This window comes from Trichosurus vulpecula, chromosome 7, assembly GCF_011100635.1.
Source record: "Trichosurus vulpecula isolate mTriVul1 chromosome 7, mTriVul1.pri, whole genome shotgun sequence".
NCBI classification, from domain to species: Eukaryota; Metazoa; Chordata; class Mammalia; order Diprotodontia; family Phalangeridae; genus Trichosurus; species Trichosurus vulpecula.
The window spans coordinates 227,682,206-227,708,129 of NC_050579.1; the positions used below are offsets into that span (position 1 = coordinate 227,682,206).

A 25,924-nucleotide genomic window follows, 5' to 3' on the forward strand; every position below is an offset into this window, starting at 1 on the left:
GCAATCAAAGGCCCTGTGACCTGCATGATGTGCACGTAGGGTTAGAGGAGTGAAGGAAGTTGTGCTACTATAAAAGCCCTTGGAACTTCTCCACTTCCTTCCCAAATTCCACTTAGGGTCCCTTGTCTCTCAGGGGTAGTGTGAAGGAGGTAATGAGGTAGGTGACAGGGAGAGGATAGAAGGTGGGCTGTCTTTCTTTGAACTGGTTTTAGCTAAGCAAAATCAGAGGCTTTTCCAGCCTCTTCTTCTTTTCTTACTTCTCCCCACCCCTCCGCTATGTACATACTACCCATGGGAGTGCCAGGCCCTGCATGGTTGGAGCAGTACCAGAATTCATCTACCACTGTCTCCACTAAATTGATATTGGGGAATCATGTGTTTGGAGCCACAGTCCTCCCAAAGATAGTTTGAGGGTGAAATTCCACTGTGTTCTTGGCGTTAGCCAAAAAAAAAAGCATGAAAATCATTTTTGTAGGCTAAAGGAAATTCTATCGTTTATTTTAAAAAAAATCTTTTTACAAGGTCCTGGAAAACAGTAGTGTTTCCAGGGCAAATTGCCTTATTTTTCTGGACCTCAGTTTTCTTATCTCTAAATTGAGGGAATCAGACTAGATGACCCTATGGTATAGGGTACTATGCATTAGTACAGTACCAATAAACCTTGCTTTATAGAACAGAAATGTTCCTGAAAATTCGTTGGGAATTTTAGTTAATTGAATATTTGAAATGCAATGTGAGAACTTTTAAATGATCCTACTGTAAATCAAGCAAATGTCTTGTTGCTATAATTATATTATTAAAATCTGGATTTTTATATATCAGATTTGCTTTAAATAGGACTTATATAGTTTACTTTGAAAGATTATTATCTCCCTCCTTCAAGACCATAAACTACAGAGCAAGTGAGTTTCCTCTCTGTAACTCTTTAGTTAGACTAATTATTAGACTGTGAACTCTTCGTTAGACTGAGTTCCTACAGGTCAAGAATGAGTTTTGGGGTGTTTTTTGCCTTCCTTTGTCTCCCCAGAATTTAGTTCAGTTCCTGGCATGTAACAGGTGCATAATAAATATAATAAATAAATAATAAAAAACATTTATTGATAAAATCACCGATCTGGTTAAAAAAAAAACTCTAAGACATCAGTTAAGAAAAAAAGAGAATACTCGTTCTCTTGCCTTGTCCTGTCAATCTCCACAAAAATAAGGTAATTTTTTAAAAAAGATTCTTTGTTTCTTTTAATTCCTAACTGGAGTTATAGGTAACTCTTTGTTTTTCTTCTCAGTTAAGAAGTTTATTGTTTAAAAGGGAAAATCTCAGGGTTTCCAAACTTCGAATCTGACTCACTTTCAACAATATATAATCAGATGAGTAAAGTCATCTGGGGGTTAATTATAGAGCTGTGACCTCAGTCTAATCTGATTCTCAAGTGATTTAAATCTTCAGTTTAACCCAATTGGCATTTTGGGGGTAATTCTACCAGGGGTGGGGAACCTGCAGCCTTGAGGTCACATATGGCCCTCTAGATCCTCAAGTGTAGCCCTTTGACAGAATACAAACTTTACAGAACAAATCCCTTTAATAAAACGATTTATTCTATAAACCTTGGACTCAGTCAAAAGGCCACACCCAAGGACCTAGAAGGCCACTTGTGGCCTTGAAGCCACAGGTTCCCCACCCCTGCTAGCCTATCTAGCCTAGAAATGAAAAATATCATTTCTTCTTTTCATGCTTCCTTTTGATTAACTTGGGCTACTTCAGTGGTGGGATTCAGCCAGTTCACACCAGTTTCGCAGAACCGATACTTAATTTTATGTTGAGTTCAGCAAACTGGTTGTTAAAATAGCGCTTGTAATCAGGGTTCTCTCTAAGGTGGGAGCCTGGGCAGCCACCCAATGTGGAAATCACAAACTTACATTCCTTACCCTTTTTTAACGTTCATCCGTGCAAAAGCGTCTTCTAAGCACCCATAGTAACGTTCATTCCATCCATAGGAGAAAAAAAAATTTAGGGAACTATGCTTGTAACATTTATTTATTCATTTCTTAAAACTCATTATACCTTTGATGAAATACTACATTTTAATTCCCTTATTTTTGTTACTTCAGTAAACAAACATATAATGTCAAGAGAAAAAGTGCCAAACAACCAGGGGTGACAAGCTGTCATTTGTTTCTGCCTTCTGTTATGCCCAAAATAACCCCCGAGATATTATGAGTGCACTGGTGTTCCCTGAACTATGAAACCAATAGGAAACTGGGACACAATGAACCAATAGAAATATAGATTTCAAGGGTTATCTTATCACCCATTTCGGAAGCCAAGGAAGTAGAAGAAAAAACAAGTTAGAATAGGTAGAATGAGTTTTGGTTCTGCATATTTTCCAACATTGGCTGTTGTGGTCACATGGCTGCTTTCGCTCCATAAGGATGCTTGTTTGTCAGGTATTATTTAATATATTTTCATTAATATTTTAAAACTCTTTCTTATAACATAATCTAGTTTTGTGTAATTCTTTTATTATTCTTATCTGAGTATTAAATGCATGAAATATTAAACTACTTTTTGGTATATCTTTTTGTATACTTAAAATGGTCATTAGGCCAGAGAACTGGTTGCTAATTTATTTGAATCCCACCCCTGCACTACTTAAAGTAGTATCACCCTTTATGTAGATAACTCAGAGAATTATTCATGGAAGAACTGAAGGGGAGAGACAGACAGACAGAGTTTGTCTTAGCAGATGGAGAGCTGGCCTCAGAGTCAGAGTGAGTTCAAGTCCCACTTCTGAGCTAGCTATGGGACCTTTGCCATATTACTTAACCTCCCCAGACAATTTTTTACGAATTGTTGCCCACTCCTTTTCTTTCCGTCTTTGATCACCACAAACTCACTCTCCCCAGAGTGTGCCTTTGTAACGAATAGTCAAAGAAAACTCATCAACACGTCGGCTGTGTCTGAAAATGTGTGTCGTATTCTGTACATCTGTTTATCTGTGGAGAAGGAAATGGCAAACCACTTCAGTATCTTTGCCAAGAAAACCCCAAACGGAGTCATGAAAAGTGGGACACTATTGAAATGACTCAAAAGCAATTCTGTGCCATGTGGGAGACACGCTTAGTCATCCAGTTTTTGAAGTAATGATTGCTCACTGAATTGACGAGAATTCTGTAGTCTTTCAGAGTTGTTTTCCTTTACATTATTATACCATTGCGTGAACCGTTTTCCTGCTTCTTCCCATTTCATTCTGTATCAGCTCATATAAAATTTTTCAAGTTTCTCTGAATTCTCCCTAGTGAAACACTCATAAGATCATAGCTCTCCAATTGAAGGAGACCTCAGAGCTCATCTAGTCCAACTCTCTTATTCTACAGTTGAGAAAACTGAGACCCAGGAAGAGTAAGTGCCTTGCCCAAGGTCACCCAGTAAGCATCAAAGGTCAGATTTGAACCCAGGTCTTCAGACTCCACAGCCAAGGCTTGCCATACCACACTGCTTCTTTCCTGTTATATTGATAAACCACAATTTGGTCAGCTATTCCTCCATTGATGGGTACCCACTTTGTTTGATCTCCAATATTGGGAAATATATCATCTCCTGATGCTAACCACTCAGTTTACGGACAGGTCTAATTATTAGGGAATAGTTCTTCACATTGAACTTAACTCTGCTTTCTGTAAATTCCACATATTAGTCCTATATAGTTTGTATCCTCCTTTGTGTCCTCATTATTTAACATAGTACCGAGCACACAGTAGGTCCTAAATAAATACTAGTTGATTGACTATGCTACTAGCTGCATATTAGCCTTTGGGGTCAAGTAGAACAAATCAAGTATGTCTTTTCAGTAATAATCCTTCAAATATTTGGTGGCAGGAGTTATTTCGCACTTGAGTTTTCTCTTATCTGGGCTGTATTCTTTCATCTCTTCCTCATATGACGTGGTCTTCAGGCCTCTCACTATCCTGGTTACCCTATTCTAGATATAACTCAACTTTTCAAAGATCTCCCCAAAATGCAGGGTCTAAAACCAGATATAATATTCTACGTGGCCCAACCCAGGTCAGAGTACAGTAAGCCTATTGTAGTCCTGCTGGACATTATGTTGGACATTAACATTCTATGAATGGAACACAAAAGAGGCAGCATAGTATTGGCTAAGGTATCTGGCCTGGAATCAGGAAGTTCAAATTTGACCTCAGACACTTACTGGCTGTGTGACCCTGGGCAAGTCACTTAACTTTGTTTGCCTCAGTTTCCTCATCTGTCAAATGAGCTAGAGAAGGAAATGGCAAATCACTTCAGTATGTTTGCCAAGAAAATCCCAAGTGGGGTCATGAAGAGTCAGACATGACTGAAACGACTGAACAAGAGGAAGAAGAAGTATTGACATCTTTGGAGCCTGGAAGACCTGAGTTCAGAGCCCACCCCTGACACGTACTGGCTGTGTGATCCTCTGCAAGTCACTTAACCTCTTAGTGACCCCAGGAGATGAATTAAGAAAGGAGTTCTTTTTTAAAAAATAAAATTTTAATGACAGGTTTTCACTATCGCCTCCAGGCTAGAAGTACAGGGAGAATTCACAGGCCCAACCCTACTCTTTCTAGCAGGGGAGCTGTGACTTGCTACGTTTCTGACCTGGGCTAATTTGCCCCTCCTTAAGCAATAATAATGATAATAAAAAACACTTAAGAGTTATATAGTGCTTTACAAATATACAAATGTTAGTTCATTTTGTCCTCCTGAAAAGAGGCAAGTGTTATTATCATCTCCATTTCACAGACGAAGAAACTGAGGCAGACAAGTTAAGTAACTTGCCTGGGATCATAGAGCTAGTATCTGGGTCTGGATCTGAACTCAGATACTCCTGACTCAAGATCAGCACCCTATCCACCACAACACTCAACTGTCTCTAGGTAACCTGGTGATGTTTCCCATCCTCCCTGCCTCCAGGAGTTCACCATATCAGTGCTGGACTTAGTGTAGATGCGTGGTTGGCGTAGCTCACTGATGTTCAAGAATTCCTGAGCTCAAGAGATCCTCCAGCCTTCACCTCCTTGGTAGCAAGGATTACAAGCATGCTCCGCCTAAGACAGGAACCTCTTGGTTCCCTCCTCAAAGGATCTGTGGAAAGACTTCAGAGCGTCTATGGATTTGAATGGGGTGGGAGGAGGTGAATCATTAGATTTTCCACTAGCCTCTAATTAAAGTTTAGCATTTTCTTCAATAATTTTTTTTTAAAAATATTGTTCTGAGGAGGGATCAATAGGCTTCATTAGACTGCCAGAGGGGTCCTTGACACACTTAACACGGGTTAAGAACCCAGGCTCTAAGAACTGAACAGATAATATTCATAAAGTACTTAGCGCAAATGCCTGGAGTGCAGTAGGTAATAAATACTTATTCCCTCAATCTTCCATCTAAGACGATAAGTTGCAGATCAGTATCGGTGGAGGAAGTTTCACAATCACAGAAGTGAAGAGCTGGAAGGAACTTCCATGGCCATCTGGTCCTACTGAGTTTTCTCAACAGGATTTTACTTCACGGTAAAATCAAAGTCTAGACAAAGACAAGGAGAGACAGACAGACAGTCAGAGACAGAGAGAGAAAGAGGCAGGCACAGAGAAAGAGAGACAGATGGAGGCAAAGAGACAAACCGAGAGACAGACAGAGAAAGAGAGACAGAAAAACAGAAATGAGAGACAGAGAGAGAGACAGAGATGGATAGAGACAGAGATAGACAAAAACAGAAACACATAGAGATGGAGAGATAGAGGCAGACAGAGATACACAGAGACAGTGATAGAGAGAGATATTTCATCAACATTTTTTACTGCTTCACCACATTGTTGACATCTATTTAGTTTGCGGTCCCCTAAAATCACAGTCTTTTTTTCTCACTTTAAATACTCTCTAGTCACTTTTCTTCCAGTCTTTATTTGTGCAATTGATTTCTTAAACTTAGATACAAGACTTTACTTGTACTTCAAATTAAATTTCAGCTTATTCGATTCAGCACATTATCCTAATCTGTTATGATTTCTTCCCCCCCCCCCACCCCAATAAACATTTATTAAGCATGCAGCAAGACAGCATTCTATGCACTGGGAATACAAAGATGAAAAGTGAACGCCTCTGCTCTTGTAATCCTCAAGGTCTTTGTGGGTCCTTGACTCTGTCTCTCCCAACTTTGTATAATCTACAGATCTGATATGTGTGTTTTGCTCTAAGTCTCTGATAGCAATGTCGAACAAATTAAGAACAAGGACAAGTCTCTGGGACATTCTGCTAGAGACCCCCTCCACAGAGGTGTCAATCCATTAATCCCTGGTCCAGCCTCTTTCCTCTAACCTTTTTTCTAACCTTCTCTTTTCTGACTCAGCTGCATTTAATTAGCCATCCTAATATCGGTATGGTAATGATCTTTCCCTAGGTGATTTTAATGTAATTACTGACTTTTGGTGTCTTATTCTGATGATTAAAGAAAACTGTCTCCTTTTATATTTTTAATCTGAATTGTTATTTCTAAAAATAGAATGAATGAAGGTTTCGTATTTACCTTACGAAGGCTTAGAATTTCTGTCACAGAGAAAACTGAGATATAAATTTTAGGTAGGGGGAAAGATTGAAAGGAAGGGGAATAAAGGAGGATAAAATGGAAAAGCATGGGGTGTTCTCGTCGGTGCAATAGACCTTTCCCTCCAACCTTCTAATTTGTCTTGGGCTGGAAAATTTCACCCTGTCCTTTTGTGGGTTCTGCTGCTCCAGAATTCATTTCGAGGCATCATTTAAAGTTGTTTGGAGGGGTTTGGGGAAGAGCTCAGACGAGTCACTGCCTTTTCTCCACCATCTTGGCTCTGCCTCATGAGATGTGCTCCCAAACAATCTGCTTCACTTTGTAAGGAAGAGAGTGGGAATAGCAATTTCTTCCTTGATTCATTGTAGTATCATAGATTTAGAGCTGAAATGAACTTCAGAGGACACTGAGTCCAAACCCTTCATTTTCTAATGAGCATGTTAAGGCGCCAGAAGCAAGGATATGTGCCTGAGGTCACACAAGTAGTGTCGCGAGTAGAATTCAAACCCAGATCTTCTGACTCAAAACCCAGTATTCTTTCCAGTGCACCACAGCTTCACAGACTGAGAGCTGGAAGAGACCTCAGGGCCATCTAGTCAAAACTTTTTATTTTATAGATGAGAACACTCAACCTAAGAGAAGTTAAGGGTGTTACCCAAGGTCACAGAAGGTGCATCAGAGGCAGATTTTTAACCTAGATCCTTTGACTCTAGCGTTAACCCATTCTCTCCTGTATGATGGTGCCTCCATGATGTACTTATCCTATGCACTGGATTTGTTACCCAGTTGTTTGGGGGCATACAGGTAGGGACTGGACCTGTGCTTTCATTTATAGGCAGCTCCCAGATCAGGAAACTCCCAGATGAGGAGGGTCAGCACTTTCTTTGCAATTTATAGTCTTAGAAAGCTGCCTAGGGCCCTCAAATATTAAGTGACTTACCCAGTGCCACGCAACCAGGATGGGTCAAAGGCAGGAAATATAGGCTATTAAACAATAGTGAGTTGGATAAAAGCTCATAATTAAATTTGTTTTTATAATTTAATTCAATTGTTCAATTCAGCATTAATTCAAATATTCAATTTATAATTGAATAGTTGTTTTTCAGTTGTGTTCAACTCTTCATGACTCTGTTTGGGGTTTTCTGGGCAAAGATACTAGAATGGTTTGCCATTTCCTTCTCCAGCTCATTTTACAGATGAGAAAACTGAGGCAAACAGGGTTAAGTGACATGGTCACCTAGCTAGAAAGTGTCCGAGGCAGGATTTGAACTCAAGAAGATAAGCCTTCCTAACTTCAGGCCTGACATTCTATCCACTGTGCCACTCCGATCACCGAATCACAGACTTGTTGGAATTTGGAAGGCGCCTCATTGGACATCTGGTCCAACCCCTACTGAAAGTTCTAATTCCCCTCTTAATACTCCAGCAAGAAACTAGGCAACCTCTGCTGGATGAGTTTCAGGGATAGGGAATTCCCTACCTCCAGAGGCCTCCCAGGCTGCTTTTGGATGGCTTCTCCTCACAGAAGACTCCCTTAGCCCTGCTTCCACTGCCACTCTCTTGGGTAACTTTCCATTGCTGTCACCCAGAGGGAACATTTAGGTCCTTTACTTCATGGTCTTTCCCCATAGTACCTCTCCTCCTTAGTTCCTTCTTCTTTCTGCTGTTCTAATACAAAGGCGGCGGTACTAAGGGAATTTACTTTTTGTTAATTGTAGTGCTAAATAATCTCAGAGTATGGGATATTTATATGTGGTTTAGATATATCACAGAAATGGAATCTGACATCGCACAGTTAACTTGACAGTTTTTAATGGACTCTTCTAGTCTCTTCCTCCTACTTAGCTGCCTCTTTTTCTGTCTTGACTTGGTAGGATCATATATTTAAAGCTGGAAGGGACCCTTACAGCCCCATTATTTTACAAATAAGGAAACTGAGGCTTCAAAGAGGCCTCAGTGACTAGCCCAAGGTCAAACATCAAGTCAATGTCAGAGCTGGGATTCAAACCCACATCCTCTGAATCCAGATTGGACGTTCTTTCCACTATGCCATCCTTCCTCCCTGTTGTTGATTTTGAACCAAAAGGGACCTTAGAAGCCATGTAGTTTAAACTCTTTTATTTTACAGATGGGGAAACTGAGTCCCAAGATGCTAAGAGACTTGTCCTAGGTCACATGGGTTTTAAATAACAACAAAGATTCAAACTAAGGTCCTTCTAACTTCTAACTTCTAACATACTACATCTGTTCACTGCCCTTTCCTTGTTCAGTCATTTTTTGGTCATGTCTGACTCTTCATGTGCTCATTTGAGGTTTTCTTGATAAAGATACTAAAGTGGTTTGCCAATTCCTTCTCCAGCTCATTTTACAGATGAGGAAACTGAGGCAAACAGGGTGAAGTGACTTGGCCAGGGTCACACAACTAATAAGTGTCACAGGCCAGATTTAACTCATGAAGATAAGTCTTCCTGACTCCAGGCCCAGCACCCTATCCACTGTGCCACCTCACTACCCTACTGTCATTTCTACCCCCAAGCATAAGCAGCTCTCTTTCTCATTTTGCTAAGTTCAACATCTTTCTCTGCCTAACACTGCCTTCCTTGCTGACTACCTGAGCCCTGACTCAGATGTAATCCCCTAGACTCTGCTCCTAGCCTTTTCTCCATTGTCCTGCCTTAGGAAGTGGAAATTTTCATTCTTGCTGCGAATTTAAAAAAAGCAAAACAAAACAAAACATCAGGTGGTAATGGACATTCCTCAGACAAAGACCACTTCCTCTGATCCCAAGAATCTCATTTTTATCAGCTTCACCTGGGTTCTGCTTTCTTTCTGATGATGCAGCTTCTCCAAAAGCTCCAACTTGTGTTTTGGTTCGATTTTTTGTGACTTTCCACCAATGCACTTCCCATAGTCCTCCTGCCTGCTAGCCCCAGCCATAGCTCACATATTTAGGAAACTTCCTTTAATTCCTACTTTCAGCTCAGCATTTTTCCACCTCATAGCTTTACAATTCTGAAAACCTCACTTCTACACTCAACACCTGGCATCCCATCAGTACCGAGACCTTTGTTGTTGTTTAAATAAGAGTCTAAAGAGATGATCAGTGAGGCCCGGTTTAGCTCTGAGATTCTGCAGTTCCTCATCTGGTGCTGATGCTGTGACCTTAATCATTTCCTGTCTAACAATGAATGGTGGTAACCAGATGGATAATGGCTTTTGATGCAAAAGGTGATCTGAAGCCTCCACTTGAAACAGTGGAACAAATTCTAATCAGAGCTAGAGATAAGCATAAACCCTAGAAAGATTTTTGTCACCCTCTGACTTTTTCTTTCCACCATCAAGCCCTAGAATTCAGTTTAGAAGCACACCGTATTGTTTTCTGGATGCTGCATTTTCTCTCTCATTTAGATCCCCTCAACCCCTAGCTGGGACTACCAGTGAGGATATTGGTCTCTCCCTCCCTTAGTGCATCTCAGAGGCTTTAGAGGAAAGATATTTTTCCTCAATCTCATGCTTCTCATGCTCAGACTCAGGGGGATGATCAAATGGAGGCCAGTCTTGCCTTGTGGAAAAGCAAATTTCTTGAGTAAGACTTTCTTCATTTCTATTTTTTTAAATGAAAAAAAAAATGGGAAATCTAGTCAACCATCTGTGTGTTTTGTCTACACATTGCCAAACACTCAGATACTTGGTGTAGTGTAGGCACAGCCTAAGATTTCCAGCTGGAGGCATCTGACAGCTTCTCACTAGGCAGAATGGGCCAGATTCTCAGTTCAGTAGCTGTGAAATTCAGCAAACATTTATTAAGGTCCTACTATGTGTGAAGCACTGTGTGAGGTAATAAGAGGTGAATACACACCAATCATAAATGAATATCCCTACCAAAGAGGGTGCTGGGAAAAGGCCTAAGCAGGAGACAGGGGGGTTAGAATAGGAGTGAGAGAAGAAGGGTTAAATGACCCATTCCGACCTGATTTTTAAAAGCAACACCACCAGAAAAATGGCTGTTCATTGGCAAAGAATCGGTGCCAACCTTGTGTAAATAGCTATTTACAGTCAAAATCAGTCCAGCACCTTACACAGAATTACTAAAACATTAGAATGGGAAGCGACCTTTGGAGATCATCAAGTCCACATTTTCATTTTACAGATGAGAAAGATGGAGTCACATAGCTAGTGAGGTTGGCAGAGCCAGGACCCCAGAATTAGGTCTTTCAAATCCAAGTCCTAACCCCTTTATGTCGTGCCTTGATTTTTCATACACCGTGTCTTAGTTTCATCTCTGTTATTTTTGAGTGTGGTGATATTGGCAGGGCAGGGGGAAAGGAAGAAACTGTCTTTGGAAGAATGGAATGGGACTCAGGCCCCTAACGGGCCCCTCTTGTGGATAAACTCACCAAGTTTTTGCCTCCCCAATGAAGGCCCAGTGGTCAGTACTGGCAAGAGAGAGGATTCACTAGAAGGGTGGGGCCGCTCTATATGAGGAACATTTGAACAAAGTGGGATTATTGACCGGAGAGAAATAGAAGAAAGCCAGTGCCAGACACGAGAGCCGTCTCCAGTTAATTGAAGGGCTGTCATGTGGAAGAGCCATTCATTGGCCTCCCCGGGCACAACCAGGGACAATGCGTGGAACTTGCATGGAGACAAATGTGATCTCCACGGAACAATCAGAGCAACCTAACGCACTCCCACAGGAGGTGATGGGCTCCTCCTTCATGCGGTGGTGGAGGGGGAGGGTAGCCCCATTTGGGGATGGGTTAGATGAGGCGAAGTCTGAGGTGCCCCCCGACTCTGAGATTTTGTGAATGTCATCCTGTACTAACAGCTGTTCAAATTCACATCATCAAAGTAGAAGTCACAAGGAATAGGGCCCTGAGTGCTTTGGAGACACATCCATTCTAATAAGCATTATTATTAAGCACCTACTCTGTGTTAGGCATGGTGCTAAGGGCCTCTAGAGATACAAAGAAAGGCAAAAGACAGTGCCCGTTCTCCAGGAGCTCAGGCTGATAGGGGAGATACCGTTCAAACAGCTATGTACAAACAAGATATATATCTGATAAACTGGAGATACTCTGAGGAAAAACACTAGGATTAAGGAGGAAATTTAATCTTCTCTCCCCATCCTTAAGAATAACCTTCCCTCGGATTGTCCATAGTTCCCAAAAACTAGTATTGGGGGCAGCTAGGTGGCACACCAGCCCTGGAGTCAGGAGGATCTGAGTTCAAATTAGGCCTCAGATGCTTACTAACTGGGTGACCCTGGGCAAGTCATATAACCCTATTTGCCTTAGTTCCCTCATCTGTAAAATGGCAGAAGGAAATGGCAAACCTGATTGCCTCCCAAAAGAAAAAGAGAGGAAAGAAAGAAAGGAGGGAGGGAAGGAAGGAGGGAAGGAAGGAAGGAGGGAAGGAAGGAAGGAAGAAGGGAGGAATGGAGGAACAGAAGAAGGGAGGAAGGAAGGGAGGAAGAAAATTACTATTAGGCATCATCCTTGGCCCCCCATTCCCTCCCCCTCTATATCCAATCACTTGCCAGATCTTGCTGTTTCTTCAGCCACCACATCTCTGCACCTGTCTGCTTCTCACAACTCACACAGATACTACATTCTTAGTTCAGGCCCTCATTACCTCTCACCTGAACAATGATGCTCTTTTCCTAATTGGTCCTACCTCCAGTTTCTCCCCTTTCCAATCCAGACTCCACACAACCACCAAAGTGTTCTCAGCAAAAGTTAGACCTGATCATGTCACCCTCGTACCCAACAAATTTTGGTGGATTGCTATTGCCTTAGGATAAAGTATTAACTCCATTTGGTTTTTGAAGCCTTTTACTACTGGCCTAACCTACTTTCCCAGCCTTATCCTATACATTCCTTCCTTTGCTATGCTCTTCAAGCCAGCTAGGTGGTACAGTGGATAGAGGGCTGGGCCTGGAGTCAGGAAAACTCACCTTCCTCAGTTCAAATCTGGCCTCAGACACTTATTAGCTGTGTATCCCTGGGCAAGTCACTTCACCCTGTTTGCCTCGGTTTTCTCATCTGTAAAATGGCTGGAGAAGGAAATGGCAAACTCCTCCAGTACGTTTGCCCCAAAGAGGGGTCATGGAGAGTCAGGTATAAATGAACAGCATGACAATCTGGCCAAGCTGCTCCTTATTCATATTTCCTAATCTCCTATCTCTATTATTGGGGACAGGCTTTCTCCAACAGACTCCCTCTTTTGCCTCATTGACCAATCAAGTCGACAAACACTGATTAAATTTCTACTATGTGTTAGGCACTGTGCTAAGCAACAAGGACACTGGGGACACAAGACAAAAAGTAAAACAAAGGAAAAAAATCTATCCCCTCAAGGAACTGGTAAAATTCCTTTCTCTAAGACTCCTCTTCAGTTCTATCTTTTTTATGAAGCTTTTCCTCATCCTTCCAACTGCTAGTCCTCCCCATCCTCCAAATTACCTTGTATTTATTCTACATGTACTTATAGGTCTAAATATAGTCACACACACACACACACACATATACACACATACACACACACACACACACACACACACAGACACAAGGTATCTCCCCCAAGAGAGAGTGAGCTCAAGGGCAGGGATTATTTCTGTGTTTCTTTTGTTTTCTCCAGTGCTTAACACCATGCCTATCACTTTACTGTAGGTGCTCAACAAATGCTTGTTAATTGTTGATTGACTGAAGGAAAGGATTCCTTTAAATTCTACAACAGGTTCATGGAAGGAAGGCAGACAGGAAGGCAAGCAAGAAGGAAAGGAATGGGGAATAGAGGGAGGAGGAAGGAAGGAAGGATGGAAAGAAGGAAGGAAGGAAGGAAGGAAGGAAGGAAGGAAGGAAGGAAGGAAGGAAGGAAGGAAGGAAGGAAAGGGGAAAAGAAGGAAAGAGAGAGGGAAGGAAAGAGAGAGGGAAGGAAAGAAGGAAGGAAGGAAGAGGGGAAGGAAAGAGGGAGAGAAGGAAGGAGGGAGAGAAGGAAGGAAGAGAAGGAGAGAAAGAGAGAAGGAAGGAAGCAAAGAAAATTTCCTTTATATTCTAAAACAGCTACATGACCCTTAATTCATAGAATCTCTGTAGTTAAAGTAAGACTTTGGTCCAAAGGTCTCTCCCCATCTCCCCCCTCCATCCTCCATTCCTGATTAAAATAACATAAGCTTCAGACTCATTGTCCCTTCTGTGATGGATGATTCTGTTTTCTAGTTTGTATGTGTGCATCTGTGTGTGTGTGTTTGTGTGTGTGTGTTTTCTTTTACTTTAATTAACATTCTTGGAGTTCTTATCAGGATGTGAAAACAACCGACTGGTTTCAGGAATGGCCAGATTCCTATGTGAAGCACATCTACAGTTCAGAGGACAGGAGTGCACAGAGGCACCTGAGCAGCTGGGCCATGCGCAATACCAACAACCACAACTCTCGCATCTTGAAGAAGTCCTGCCTGGGAGTAGTCGTTTGCAGCCAGGACTGTTCTGCTGAGGAGGGAAGGAAGATCTATCTGAGACCAGCCATCTGTGACAAAGCCCGGCAGAAGCAGCAGAGTGAGTCCAAGGGCTTGCCCACACTCACACCCAAGCTGGCATTGGTTCAAATACTGTTGGTCCTGTCCCATTTGGGAGCCCTGCAGTAATACCACCTTTGGGGCTTACACCACCAAATGTTTTCAATATCCATACAGGGCCTGTCCTCTATAAGATAATTATATGGTGAGATTGGTGGGTTTCTGAAAGGCCTTCTCTGTACAGAAACAAAAGAATATAGATTCTGAGCTGATAGGAACCTTATAGGTCATCTAGTCTAAATTCCTTATTTTACAGAGGAAGAAAGCCTGGAAGAAGGCAAGTGACTTACCCAAGGTCATAAAGCAAGCACATAGCAAAGCTAGGATCTTCCCTATCTAGTTTGCTCTATTAGGGTCACTTCTTGGGTTGAGAAATTGTCTCCACATATCCCCTATTAAAACTTGAGTATATTACCTGGAGGATATCATTCATTAATACATTAGCACAGTTTGTACTAATTTAACAAAGTTTGATTTTGTACTTGAAATCTTGGAAAGGTGTTCCTGATGAAATGTTAATGGTAAATTTTTCTCTTTCTTTTTTTAGAAAAAAGTTTTCAATTAACAAAAAAATATATTTTCTTTCTCTCTCATCTCTACCTAATTGGAAGGGGAAAAACCTCTTGTAACAATATGAAAAGTCAAGCAAAATGAATCCCAAGATTGACCATGTTCAAAAATGTATATCTTGTTCTATATCTTTAGTCAATGACCTTTTTGTCATGAGATCTATATCCTATTTTATCATCATTCCTCTGGAACCATGATTGATCATGTTCTTTTGTTTGTCTTTACACTGCTGTTATTGTTTCTTGAATGTATTGTTCTTCTGGTTCTGCTCACTTCTTTCTGCATCAGTTCATATAAGTCTTCCCAGGCTTCTCTGAAATTCTCCCTTTCTTCATATTTTATGACACATCAGTATTTCATTACATTCAAATACCATTTGGCCATTTCCCAATAGTTGGATACCTCCTTAGTTTAGAATTATAATTTTATATTAATCGATACGATATGTGTCATGAGTATACTAATAATTTCATTTTCTCAGTTTCCAAGTCTTTGCCACTACAAAAAGAACTATTTGACAGATAAATTCTGATAGGAGCAGGGACAAGTTTCCCTATCAACCAAAGTCTCTATTTGGTTGAAATCCCCAATATTGGGAGTCATGATAAAGCCAAAAACCAGTATATTTAGCTTTAAAGTTTAGTACTAAACCAGCCAGTTAAATAAAATGTCCATTTAAAAATGCTTAAAATCATTTTAAAACATAGAGGGGCATGGATAAAGAACCTGGCCTCAGAGTGAGGAAGATCTAGTTTCAAGACCAGTGATGGTAGAAAAGTCACTTTACCTCTCTGTGTCCCAGGCTCTTCTATTAGACTATAAATTGCAAAACTGTGGCTGATCTGTGTTGGTAGCAAGGGTTTCCTTGCAGGAAGTTCTCTACACCAATAAAATCAAAGGTATTTTCTAAAATACAAAATGCAAAGACTCATAGCTTGGCTGGACCAAGCCTCAGCAAAGTAGAAAGCTAAAGAAATGTAACCCCTCTGCAAGAAATGCTCTACCTCTTATCACCCACAAACTGCAAATTGATGGTATTCAGTGGTATACTCAAGACAAAGTAAGGACCTTTCTGTGGTTGTTCACCCAATAATATACTGCTCCTACAAGATCCTGAAGTGCCCACATAAATCCTTAGAGCTAGAGGGACCTTCAGAGGTCATCAGGTCAAAAACTACTAATTTTATAGGTGAGGACCTAGGCCCTTAGAGGTTAAGTGACTTGCCCAAATTCAAAAAGGTAATAAGTAACAGCTGAGGTTTGAACTTCAGTTCTCTTTACTATAAATCTATTTATTAGTTTTTCCACTGGACCATATATCTTGACTGTGGTATACTGGGACAAACATTGAACTGAGAGTCAGGCAACTTGGGTTCTTATCTCATCTTTGCCTTGTCCTAGTTGGATGACTTTGGGAAAGTCTCTAGTCCTTGGTTCTATTACCTATAAAATGTGGAGGTTAGACTAAACAAGGAATTCTTAGCCTAAGGTTCAGAGGCCACTTGATAGATTTAATGGAGTCCATGAATTTGGATGGGGAAAAAAACATATACATATGGAGAGAGAGAGAGATCTTTATTTCCACTAACCTCTAATTGAAATTTAGAATTTCCTTCATTAGAAATTTTAGAAAATTTATTCTGAGATGGGAGGAACAGGCTTCACCAGACACAAATAAGGTTAAGAACCCTTGGACTAAATTATGTTCAAAATGACCTCTTCTAGCTCTTATATTCTATAGTTCTGGCCCCTCTTGGGTTAGAGAAGTTTTTGTACTTATATTTATACCTATTTCCTAAGGGCAGCCGTATTGCATTAAACCTTCCCAATAACTTCACTGACTGGCCATGGCTATTGGCAGCAAAGGCCTAGCCCTAGGCAAAACTAAGAAGAAAGGGAAATTGAAGCCCCAAGACTCCCTTTACCTAGCTCCATATAGCCCCTAAGGTGCACTGTTATCCTAAATTCATGCCTGATCCCTATAAAAACCTGCCCTCAAGAAAGGGTCTGAGAACTCATATCTCACTGTGACTTTTAGTCTCTGTATTACTTCTCTAGGGTATTTGCATTCTAAGATACATCTTTTTTTTAACTTTTATTTAATTCTTTAGGATTTCATTTTTCCGCAGTTACATGTGAAAATAATTTTTAACATTTGTTTTTAAAACTTTGAGTTCCAAATTCTCTCCCTTCCTCCCTTCCCACTCACTCCCTCATTGAGAAGGCAAGCAATTCAATATAGGTTGTACGTGTGTAGTCAGGCAAAACATTTCCATAATAGTTATGTTGTGAAAGAAAACAGACAAATAAAACCTCCAGAAAAATAAAGTAGAAAAAAGTATGTTTCAGTCCACATTCAGACACCATCAGTTCTTTCTCTGGGGATGGATAGCATTTTTCATTTTAAGTCCTTCGGAGTTGTAAGACACATCTTTAATTGTGGAATGAAAGGATGTGTTCTCTATTAAGAGAATTTCAAGGATCAAGAAGCAATGAGACGAGTGTTTGGGAATGCTTAGGCATCCTCTGAAATTATACCAGGGAGGTAGCTATGTTCTCTGCTTATATACATATAATTTGAATCTCAATCATGAGAGGCAATGAAAAATTCAATGAATTGGGACTCAGAGGACCTAGGTTCAACACCCAGCTCTGTTACTTACTACCCGTGTGACCTTGGGCAAGTCACTTAAATCTCTCTGAGTCTCAGTTTCCACAACTGTAAAATGAAGTGAGGGGAAAATCAGTTGGCCTCTGTGTCAAGCCCTTCTAGCTCTAAATCTAAACTCCCATGTCGCTATAACATAAATAAAGTATAAGGGAGGGATCTCCAACCTTGAGGGGTAGAAGCTTTCAGATATCTAAAAATATTTTGAAACATTTCCAGCCTTTTGGGGAGGAAAAGTGAAAATATAGGGAGGGGAACAAACCTGACTCAGAATCAAATGTAGGTAAGGTTGTCTTTCTCCTGCTTAGCCACCTCACTTTTCTTTTTTTGCAGGAAAACGATGTCCTAATTGTAACGGGCCTTTGAAACTCATTCCTTGCCGCGGCCACGGGGGCTTCCCGGTCACCAACTTCTGGAGGCATGATGGACGTTTCATCTTTTTTCAGGTTGGGATAAAAATAACCACAACAACCATGGGGAATTTAATACCAACACATCTTTTTTTAAAAAGGAGGGAGTTTTAATTAGATTGTTAAATAAACACAGTTAAGATTATGTCAGGGATGACAATCAAGCAAAGGATGTTACACAGTCAGTCAACAGGCAGTGTGGGATAACGGAACATGAGCCAAGCTTGGCACCATAAAACCTGGGTTTTCATCATTTCCTAATGCCATGACCTTGGGCAGGCCACTTGATTCTCTGGATCTCCTCAGTTTTCTTCTCTGTCAAGTGGATATAATAATTCCTTCCCTTTTAAGCCCCTAAGTTGTTGTCTCAAATGAGATATTGTAAAAAAATTTTATAAAAATTTAAAGGGCTCTCACAATATAAGATATTATTCTTGTGGTGAAAGATAGTAGCCTTTAGGAGACAGCAAGCCAGCCTAGCCTGGATCATACAGAAATATTCTTCTGATGTGTAATCTGCATAGTAATATGTTTGCCGCTATATATGACCATGAGATTTCCAAAACTTGCTCCTAACAACAGCCTTGTGAGGTGGTTAGGAAAAACATAAACCTGTGCCTCAGACACTATGTCATGGAACCTGCTAAAGAAACCTGAAGGGGTTTATTCTGCTATCCCCCATCCCCCAACTATGCAGTCTTCTCTGCAGCATATATTGGCTAAATGCCTCATTATATCCCAGGAAAATCTCTAAGATATAAAACTGCAGATGAGTTGCCAGTCAGCATCAGTATGGGTTGTTTCCATACCAGGAGATGAATTTCTAGGTGAGGACCAAGGAAGAAAAATTCTTGAGTTGGCAGCATACCCCTAGGACAAGCTGCTGGCAAATTGTGCAGTCAGCTTTGAGATGACGAAGCAATAATTAGGTTCAGAAGGCAGTTTACTGAAATGATTCAGGAGAACCAGTAGAAGACTATTGGATGCCTAGGACAGAAAGGCTGCTTGGCTCTTCTCATAGGGGCGAAAAGGAAAAAGGATCAGCTTCTGTCTTGGTACTGGTGGATAATGATATCTAATATTTATATAGGGCAGCTAGGTGGCACAGTGGATAGAGTACCAGTCTTGGAGTCAGGAAGACTTGAGTTCAAATCTGGTGTCAGATACTTAGCTGTGAGATCCTAAGCAAGTGACTTCATCCTGTTTGCCTCAGTTTCCTCATCTGTAAAATGAGAAGGAGAAGGAAATGGCAAACCACTCCAGTATCTTTGTCAAGAAAACCTCGAAATGGGGTCACGAAGAGTCAGACATGACTCAACAGCAACATTTGTGTAGCACTCTGTGAAGGGTTTTTAGATATATTATCTCATTACTCTTCATTTTACAAATGAGGAAACTGAGGCTCAGAGAGGGTAAGAGACTTGCCCAGGGTTATATTGACAACAAGTATTGATGGCAGGATTTTAACTCTGGACTTCCTGATACTAAGTCCAGGGCTTTAACTACTATACAACACTGCCTCTCAGCAGCTGAATTGGTGAATTTTTTTTATTGCAGAAAGACTTATATGTGAATTCTGGCTTATGAGGATAATGCATAGAAGAGGAAAATATCTAAAATTCTGCAATCACATAGGTTTCTCTCTTGGTGTGCCAACCAGCCATATAGACAGGTTACATGAATTAGAAACTTTGGGCATCTGGAAGCTTCACACATTGTTTGTAGGCAAAGGACACTTCTTTTGGTCTTCTGAGCCCCTTCAACCCTACTCTGTGATGCATATTTACCCAACCCCAACACTGATTCTATCCATTCTCAATCCCAAGGCCAACCAATCACCAAACTGTGGTCTCTTGACAGGACAGAGAGACTGTGCATGTAAGATTTAAAATCCCCTTGTCTGGAAGGCAGTCGTTCATATCATTATCACAGAATCACAGAATTTGAGAGTGGGAATGAATCTCAGTGGCAATCTAGTCCAAATCATACACAAAAGGATTCCCCACCATCATGTAGATGGCCAACCAGCTTCTGCTTGGAGACCTTGGAAAACATATCAGCCCATCCCACTTTTGAACAACTCTAATTGTTAGGAAATCTTTCCTGACATCAAGATGAAATTTGTGGGTTTGCAGTTTCTACTTATTATTCTCAGTTCTGTTCCATGGGACCAAATAGAAAAAGTCTAATCCCTCCTCCAGCCACACAATGGCCCTTCAGATACTTCAAGACAGTTACATCTCCCTTGAGTCTTCTACAGGCCAAATATCCCCCATTCCTTCAACCAATTCTCACATAACATGGATACCCAAAGTCCTTCCTTCTGACTTTACCATTTTTTTAAGTCAAAAGGGGCACACGACCATCCAAGGCCAGAAACAAAATTAGAGGCAGAAGCGAGACGGTCAATGCAGAAATCCCACATGGCATCTTCTTCCTCCTCTACTGCCCCTCCAAAGCTGAAGAAGAATCCAGGGACAAAGGTAACTTTTGCCCCCTCCATACATGTTAAAACTATTAGCAACTAGTTCCCCTTTGCCTTAATCCTTTGTCCCAAACCTTCATCTTACAATACACAGAAATATTCCCTTCATGTTTTATCTGAGTAATAGTAGAACAAGCTTGCCTCTATATAGGTCCTGTAAGTTTTCTGAAACTTATTCCTGATCACGGCTCTGTGAAGTAATTAGGAAAACCATAAGCATATTCTTCAGGCTCCTTTATATGTCACCTGCTAAAGAAAGCTGAGGGACTCTGTGCTACGTTTCCCCTTCCTTCAGTTCTGAGTCCCTAAGCTCACTGAGTATAGTGACGTAAGAGCTGGCTTAGGATTTCAGAGTCCTGGGTTCAAATATTAGCTCTACCTCTCCTGGTGTGAGAGCTCTCCTGGGCAAAAGACTGGAAGGGACCGTGGAGATCATCCACTATGACCCCTTCATTTTACAGTCATTGAAATTGAGTCCTAGAGGATTAAAGTGACTGGCCCAAGGTCCCACAGTTAGTCAGTAGCAGAGGTGCTAGGGATTTTAACTGAGACCAGAATTCTTTTCACTCTAATAGCTGCCTGTGAGGTAAATAGCACTCCTATTTTGGTTTTGTTTTAGAATGTGTGTGTGTGTGTGTGTGTGTGTGTCTGTCTGTCTGTCTCTATTTCAGATTTTCTATCGCTCCATGTCTCTGTCTCTCTATCTCTATATCCCTATCTCTTTCTCCATCTCTATCTCTTTTTCTCTCTTTATCTTTCTGCTTCTGTCTCCGTGCATCTGTCTCTCCCATTTTATCTCTCTTTATCTAGGAAGAGAGAGAGAGAGGGAGAGAGAGAAAGACTACAGTCACCAAAGGAATAATTCTTTCTTTCAATGTGCCAGTAATAGTAAAACACTGGGAACTCCCACAGACAGGGTAGCAACAAGGAAATTGAAAGAACCCTGAGAGCTGTCCTCAACTTAGTGAGAATTTCTGGAGCTCTACTTTATTTTTTTTCTCAGATGACTCATCGAGAGGTTAAGGTCAAGATCAGGAGAGAAAAATATCCTGCAATAATAGCTAGCATTTATATACTGCTTTAATGTTTAAGAGATGCTTTACAAGTATTGCCTCATTTGATATTCACAACAGCGCCAAGAGGTAGGTGCTATTATCATCCCCATCTTACAGTTGGGAAAACTGAGGCAGTTCAATGACTCTACCAGATCACACAGCTAGTATGTGTAACACCATATCTGAACTCGGGTCTTCCTGATTCCAGGTCCAGAGCTAGTCTATTCATTGAGTCACCCAGCTATCTCTAGAAGAACATAGATTCATAGAAGTTTCATAGATCTAGAACTGGAAGGCACATCAAAGGCCATCTAGTCTGGCTCCCTTGTTTTACAGCATAAGCTACATCAAAGGGAAAGGGAAACTCAGAAAGATTGGACATAAGTCCGAGGACTTGGGTTCAAAACCTGCTTCTGTAATCTTGGGCAAATTAATTACTTAACTGGGCCTTGGCAGCTTAGACTAAATGGTCTCTAAAGCTCCTTCCAGTTTTAACCTCTTATCCTATGATTTGGAAAGAGTACTGGATGGGTCAGGGTCGTGGCTGACTAGCTATGAGACTAAAGTCTTTTCCTTTTTTGTCTTTCTGTCCTCAACAACTTAGCACATTTTGTTTTGTGCATAGGGCACTTAATAAATATTAGTTGTAACAATCTAATGTATTAAATTGTGAGCTTTTCAAGGGCAGAGACTATATTTTACCTTTCTTTGGACCCCCTTCCACACACATACAAACACTTAACCCAGTGCTTGGCACCTAGGAGGCACTCAATTAATATTTATTAACAATATTTATTAACAAGTTCAGTTTATTGACAAGTTCAATCTATAAAATGAAGGAGATTGAAGATCATTTTCTAAGATCAAAGGATCATAGATTTAATGTTGTGAGCAACCATAGTGGCCATAGAGGCCACCTCTCTCATTTTATAAATGAATAAACCAAGGCCCAAGGAAGCTAAAGGATTTGTCCAAGGTGATATGAGGAGTAAGTAACAGAGCTGGGAGCTGAACAAATGAAATAATACATGGAAAGCTCTTCGTAAACCTCCTAATAGCACCTATCGACCATGGTTGTTGTGAGATAATATTTGTATATATAATATAATAAATGAGATAATATGTGTAAAGCACTAAGCACAGAGCCTGGCACATAGTAAGCATTATATAAATGCTAGCTATTATTATTAATCATCTTCATCATTAAACTCAAGGCCTTCAAGACAGATCCAGAGTTCCTTCCACCGCGTCCCTGACACCACTATAATCTATGAATCTGGCCGGTTCTGAACCAGGACAGTTTCGTATTGAAATGGAAATATCCCAAACCTCTGCTTCTACACCTTGACCAGGCATATCATTGGCATTTTTTTTTTACACGGCTCATGACCTAAGCATGCAAGGAATGAGAACAATCAGAAATAATCCCAAGCCAGTTTGTTTATTGGTACAGAGTAACTCCTCATTGTTTGGGGTGGGTTATGTAAATCTGCTTAACTTATTAACATGGCTGTTTCTTTTCCATTTTAGTCCCTACCAGGTGAAACCCAAAGTCAAGAAAGTTTACCTTTAACTTGGTCTTACCAGGAAGGCTTCCAATTGCCTGGTAATTTTAATGGGCATTTAATCGATAACATACCCCAGAAGAAGTCACTGAATAATTGCCTTTCACTTACCAAGAGTTATTATTTTGAAAGAACACCTCAGCTTGTAGAGCCCTTGGTGGACTCAGGGCCCACTAAAATCTATGAAAAATGCAAACTGACCGCTAGTCGGATTTGCACCAGTGGAGAATTGCTTCAGCCGTCTCTCTCAGGGGTCTACTCGGATTATGGAGATCTTCAGAACTGGAATAGGAATACAGGCCTGGGGGGACCTCCAGATCATGACAGTTGCTGTCCTGGTTATCCTTTCCCTTTAACCAGTTGGCCTTGTGAGCTCTCACCTCCACTGAGCTGTATGGAAGCAGGCAACCAGCAGCTGCCCAGTGAGATGTCAATTGTCAAAGCTAGCTACCACCCATTCAGGCCCACCTCGGCCCTGTCTGGGAGTGACCTGTATGAAGAGAAGCTGCACATGGATTTTAATGGCTATTTCCCCACTGCTAGGTACCACTTCCCTCAGGAAGACCCTTTTCTCCTTAGCTACACCCCTCACCACCAATACTCACTTCCAACCAAGGGGAGCAAATGGGACTTTGATGAAGAAGTGAAATGCATGACTTTGGATCATGACAACAGTGAAACATTTCTAAACATCTATCCTTTAAGATGATGCCAGGGACTGACCTCACTTATCTCCTCCCTACCCCCAAACCTCCCACTAAAACATAACCAAACAAAAACTTGCTTTGGGAAACTTTGACACAGATGTTTCCAGGGAACAGAAGTAACCACAGATAATCTGTACTATGAAAGGGACCTATAGGAAGTTCTTACTTCTCTCTACTAATCTTTTAGGCACATCCCTTATCCCCAGTGGGGTACAGAATCTACTGGGTTGGCCCAAGCCCAGCTCCAGGAATTAAATGACCTCTGGGTTTTGGGGTTTTTTTTGTACATCAAAACTTTAACATCCACCTGTTAGCTCCTCATATCTGGTTACTTCCCATTGTCCTTGACACATCTAATACTTCAGACCCAACACCATTATTCAGTATTTTTGTCAATGTCTGCTTGAAAGAGGCATGGTTGAGAGAAGGAAGGGACAGATGGGGAGGGAATAGAGATTATATTATCCAAAGCTTTTAAAATAGTATCTTATCCTACATTTAGATAGTAAAATATTGTTGTTTGTCCTAGAGATTTGTTGGACAGAATTTTGTTTCACACTCTGCTAAAAATAAATAAATAAATAGCCTCAAAAATATGGTCTTAAATAAAGAATCTGGATTCCAACTCATTGATGGGAACAGGGGATCAAAGAACACAGAGTCTGATGAAGTCGAATCACTAGCTCGTCATTGTGGTCATATTCATCTTGCCATATTTTGAACCTTGCTTTCCTACGTATTGACACGTAACCTCTATGTGGTGTAGAGGAGAGAGTATTGTACTTGGAATCGAGACTTGACTTTGACTCCTGCCTCAGACTAATTAATACTAATTATGTGGACCTGGGCAAACTCCTTCATCTTTCCCAGCCTTGGTTTCCCTACCTGTAGAACAGAGCTAATAGCTGCATGAATTAAATTCTACTCAGTTCAATAAGACTCAAATAACTTCCTGCCAAGTACTTGAGTGGTTTTTATTTTGTAAATCTGGAAGCCACACAGGTGTCAGTGGGTTATTTTTTATTATAATTTTAACAAAATTATAATTATAATCATAAGTTGTATTGTCATATTATAATTATATAAAATCATAAATTGATATATGATTAATACAATAATACATTATCATAGCTATATAATATAATAATAAAATAATAATAATTTTATTAAAATATCACAGTTAGGAATTTTTCAAAGGCTTGTCATGTGTTGGGCACTGTGTTAGGCCCTGAGTAGAGGAGATAAAAAGTCCAACACCCTTCCCCGCCAAAAAAAATGAACTTATGCTCTCAAGGAATTTACATTACAACTCTACTGGCTCACAACAACATCGTGAGAATCATAAATCATTATAAAAGTACCAATTTTATTCTCATTTTCTTGTCCTCAGTCTTGACTCTTCTTTCATCTTGTACCACCACTTTTCACAGCGAGTAGAGTAAAATGGGTTCTCCTCTTCTTATGCTAGACACAGAGGCATTTCTCCTGCTTTCTGCCTGACTATATATACCAAGATAGTCAACAAATATTTATTGAGCGCTTTCTATCTGCTGGGCATTCAACTGACTGGTGGCTATACAAAGAAAGGCAAAAGCAGCCCTGGCATCAGGGAGCTTACATTCTAAAAAGGGAAACACATGAAAATGCATATGTACATAGGAGTCAGTTATTCAACGAATATTTATTAATGACTTACTACATGCCAGGCATTGTGCTAAACACAATACAAATTATAAATACAAATACAAGCAAAAGGAAAGACAGTGCCTACCCTCAAGGAGTTCAGCAATCTTAAGTGGGGAGGACAACACATACAAGAAAAAGAGGAAGGGGGCAAAGAATGAAAAGGGAGGGAGGCATGAAAAATGAAAGTATCCTGAGCAGGCACATAAAAGAGGAGTCCAGATTAAAGACTGGTGAGAGATATAAGATATTTACAGAAACACAAGATATATACAGAGTAGATAATAGGTGATTTCAGAGGGATACGCCTCCTGCAGAAGGAGTGATTTGAGCTGAGTCTGAAAGTATGCCAGGGAAAACTAAGAGACGGAGGTGAAGGGTAGGGCATTCTAGGCATGGAGGACAGTAAGGCTAGGGAGAGGTACATGGAGTGTGATGTGGTAAGAACAGCACATAGGCTATTGTTTTGTTGGGTATTAGGGTGCAAAGTTTATGGAAAGTAGTAAAAGTGTGAGAAGACTGGAAAGGAAGAGAGGGAACAGATTGCGGAAAGTTTTAAATGACAAATATAGGACCTTTTCATTGATCTTGAAGGCAAGAGGGAGTTACCAGACGTTGCTGAGCAGGAGT

The 25,924-nt window shown here is 40.6% G+C and overlaps 1 protein-coding gene across 1 annotated transcript; it reads left to right on the forward strand.

Moving 5' to 3' along the window:
* The first annotated feature begins 2,338 nt into the window (after nt 1-2,338).
* On the forward strand, nt 2,339-24,191 carry GCM1 (glial cells missing transcription factor 1). The gene is made up of 5 exons (XM_036768626.1): nt 2,339-2,442; nt 13,879-14,131; nt 17,723-17,835; nt 20,145-20,282; nt 22,870-24,191. Exons 1-5 carry the CDS (start codon nt 2,428-2,430, stop codon nt 23,611-23,613), a joined length of 1,263 nt encoding a protein of 420 aa, XP_036624521.1. The 5' UTR covers nt 2,339-2,427; the 3' UTR covers nt 23,614-24,191.
* Nucleotides 24,192-25,924: the final 1,733 nt, after the last annotated feature.

Excerpts from the sequence above, each read along its gene's own strand:
- GCM1 (XM_036768626.1), top strand. Across the intron at positions 14,132-17,722 it reads AGCCCGGCAGAAGCAGCAGA|GAAAACGATGTCCTAATTGT; the intron begins GTGAGTCCAAGG and ends CTTTTTTTGCAG. Across the intron at positions 20,283-22,869 it reads AGAAGAATCCAGGGACAAAG|TCCCTACCAGGTGAAACCCA; the intron begins GTAACTTTTGCC and ends TTTCCATTTTAG.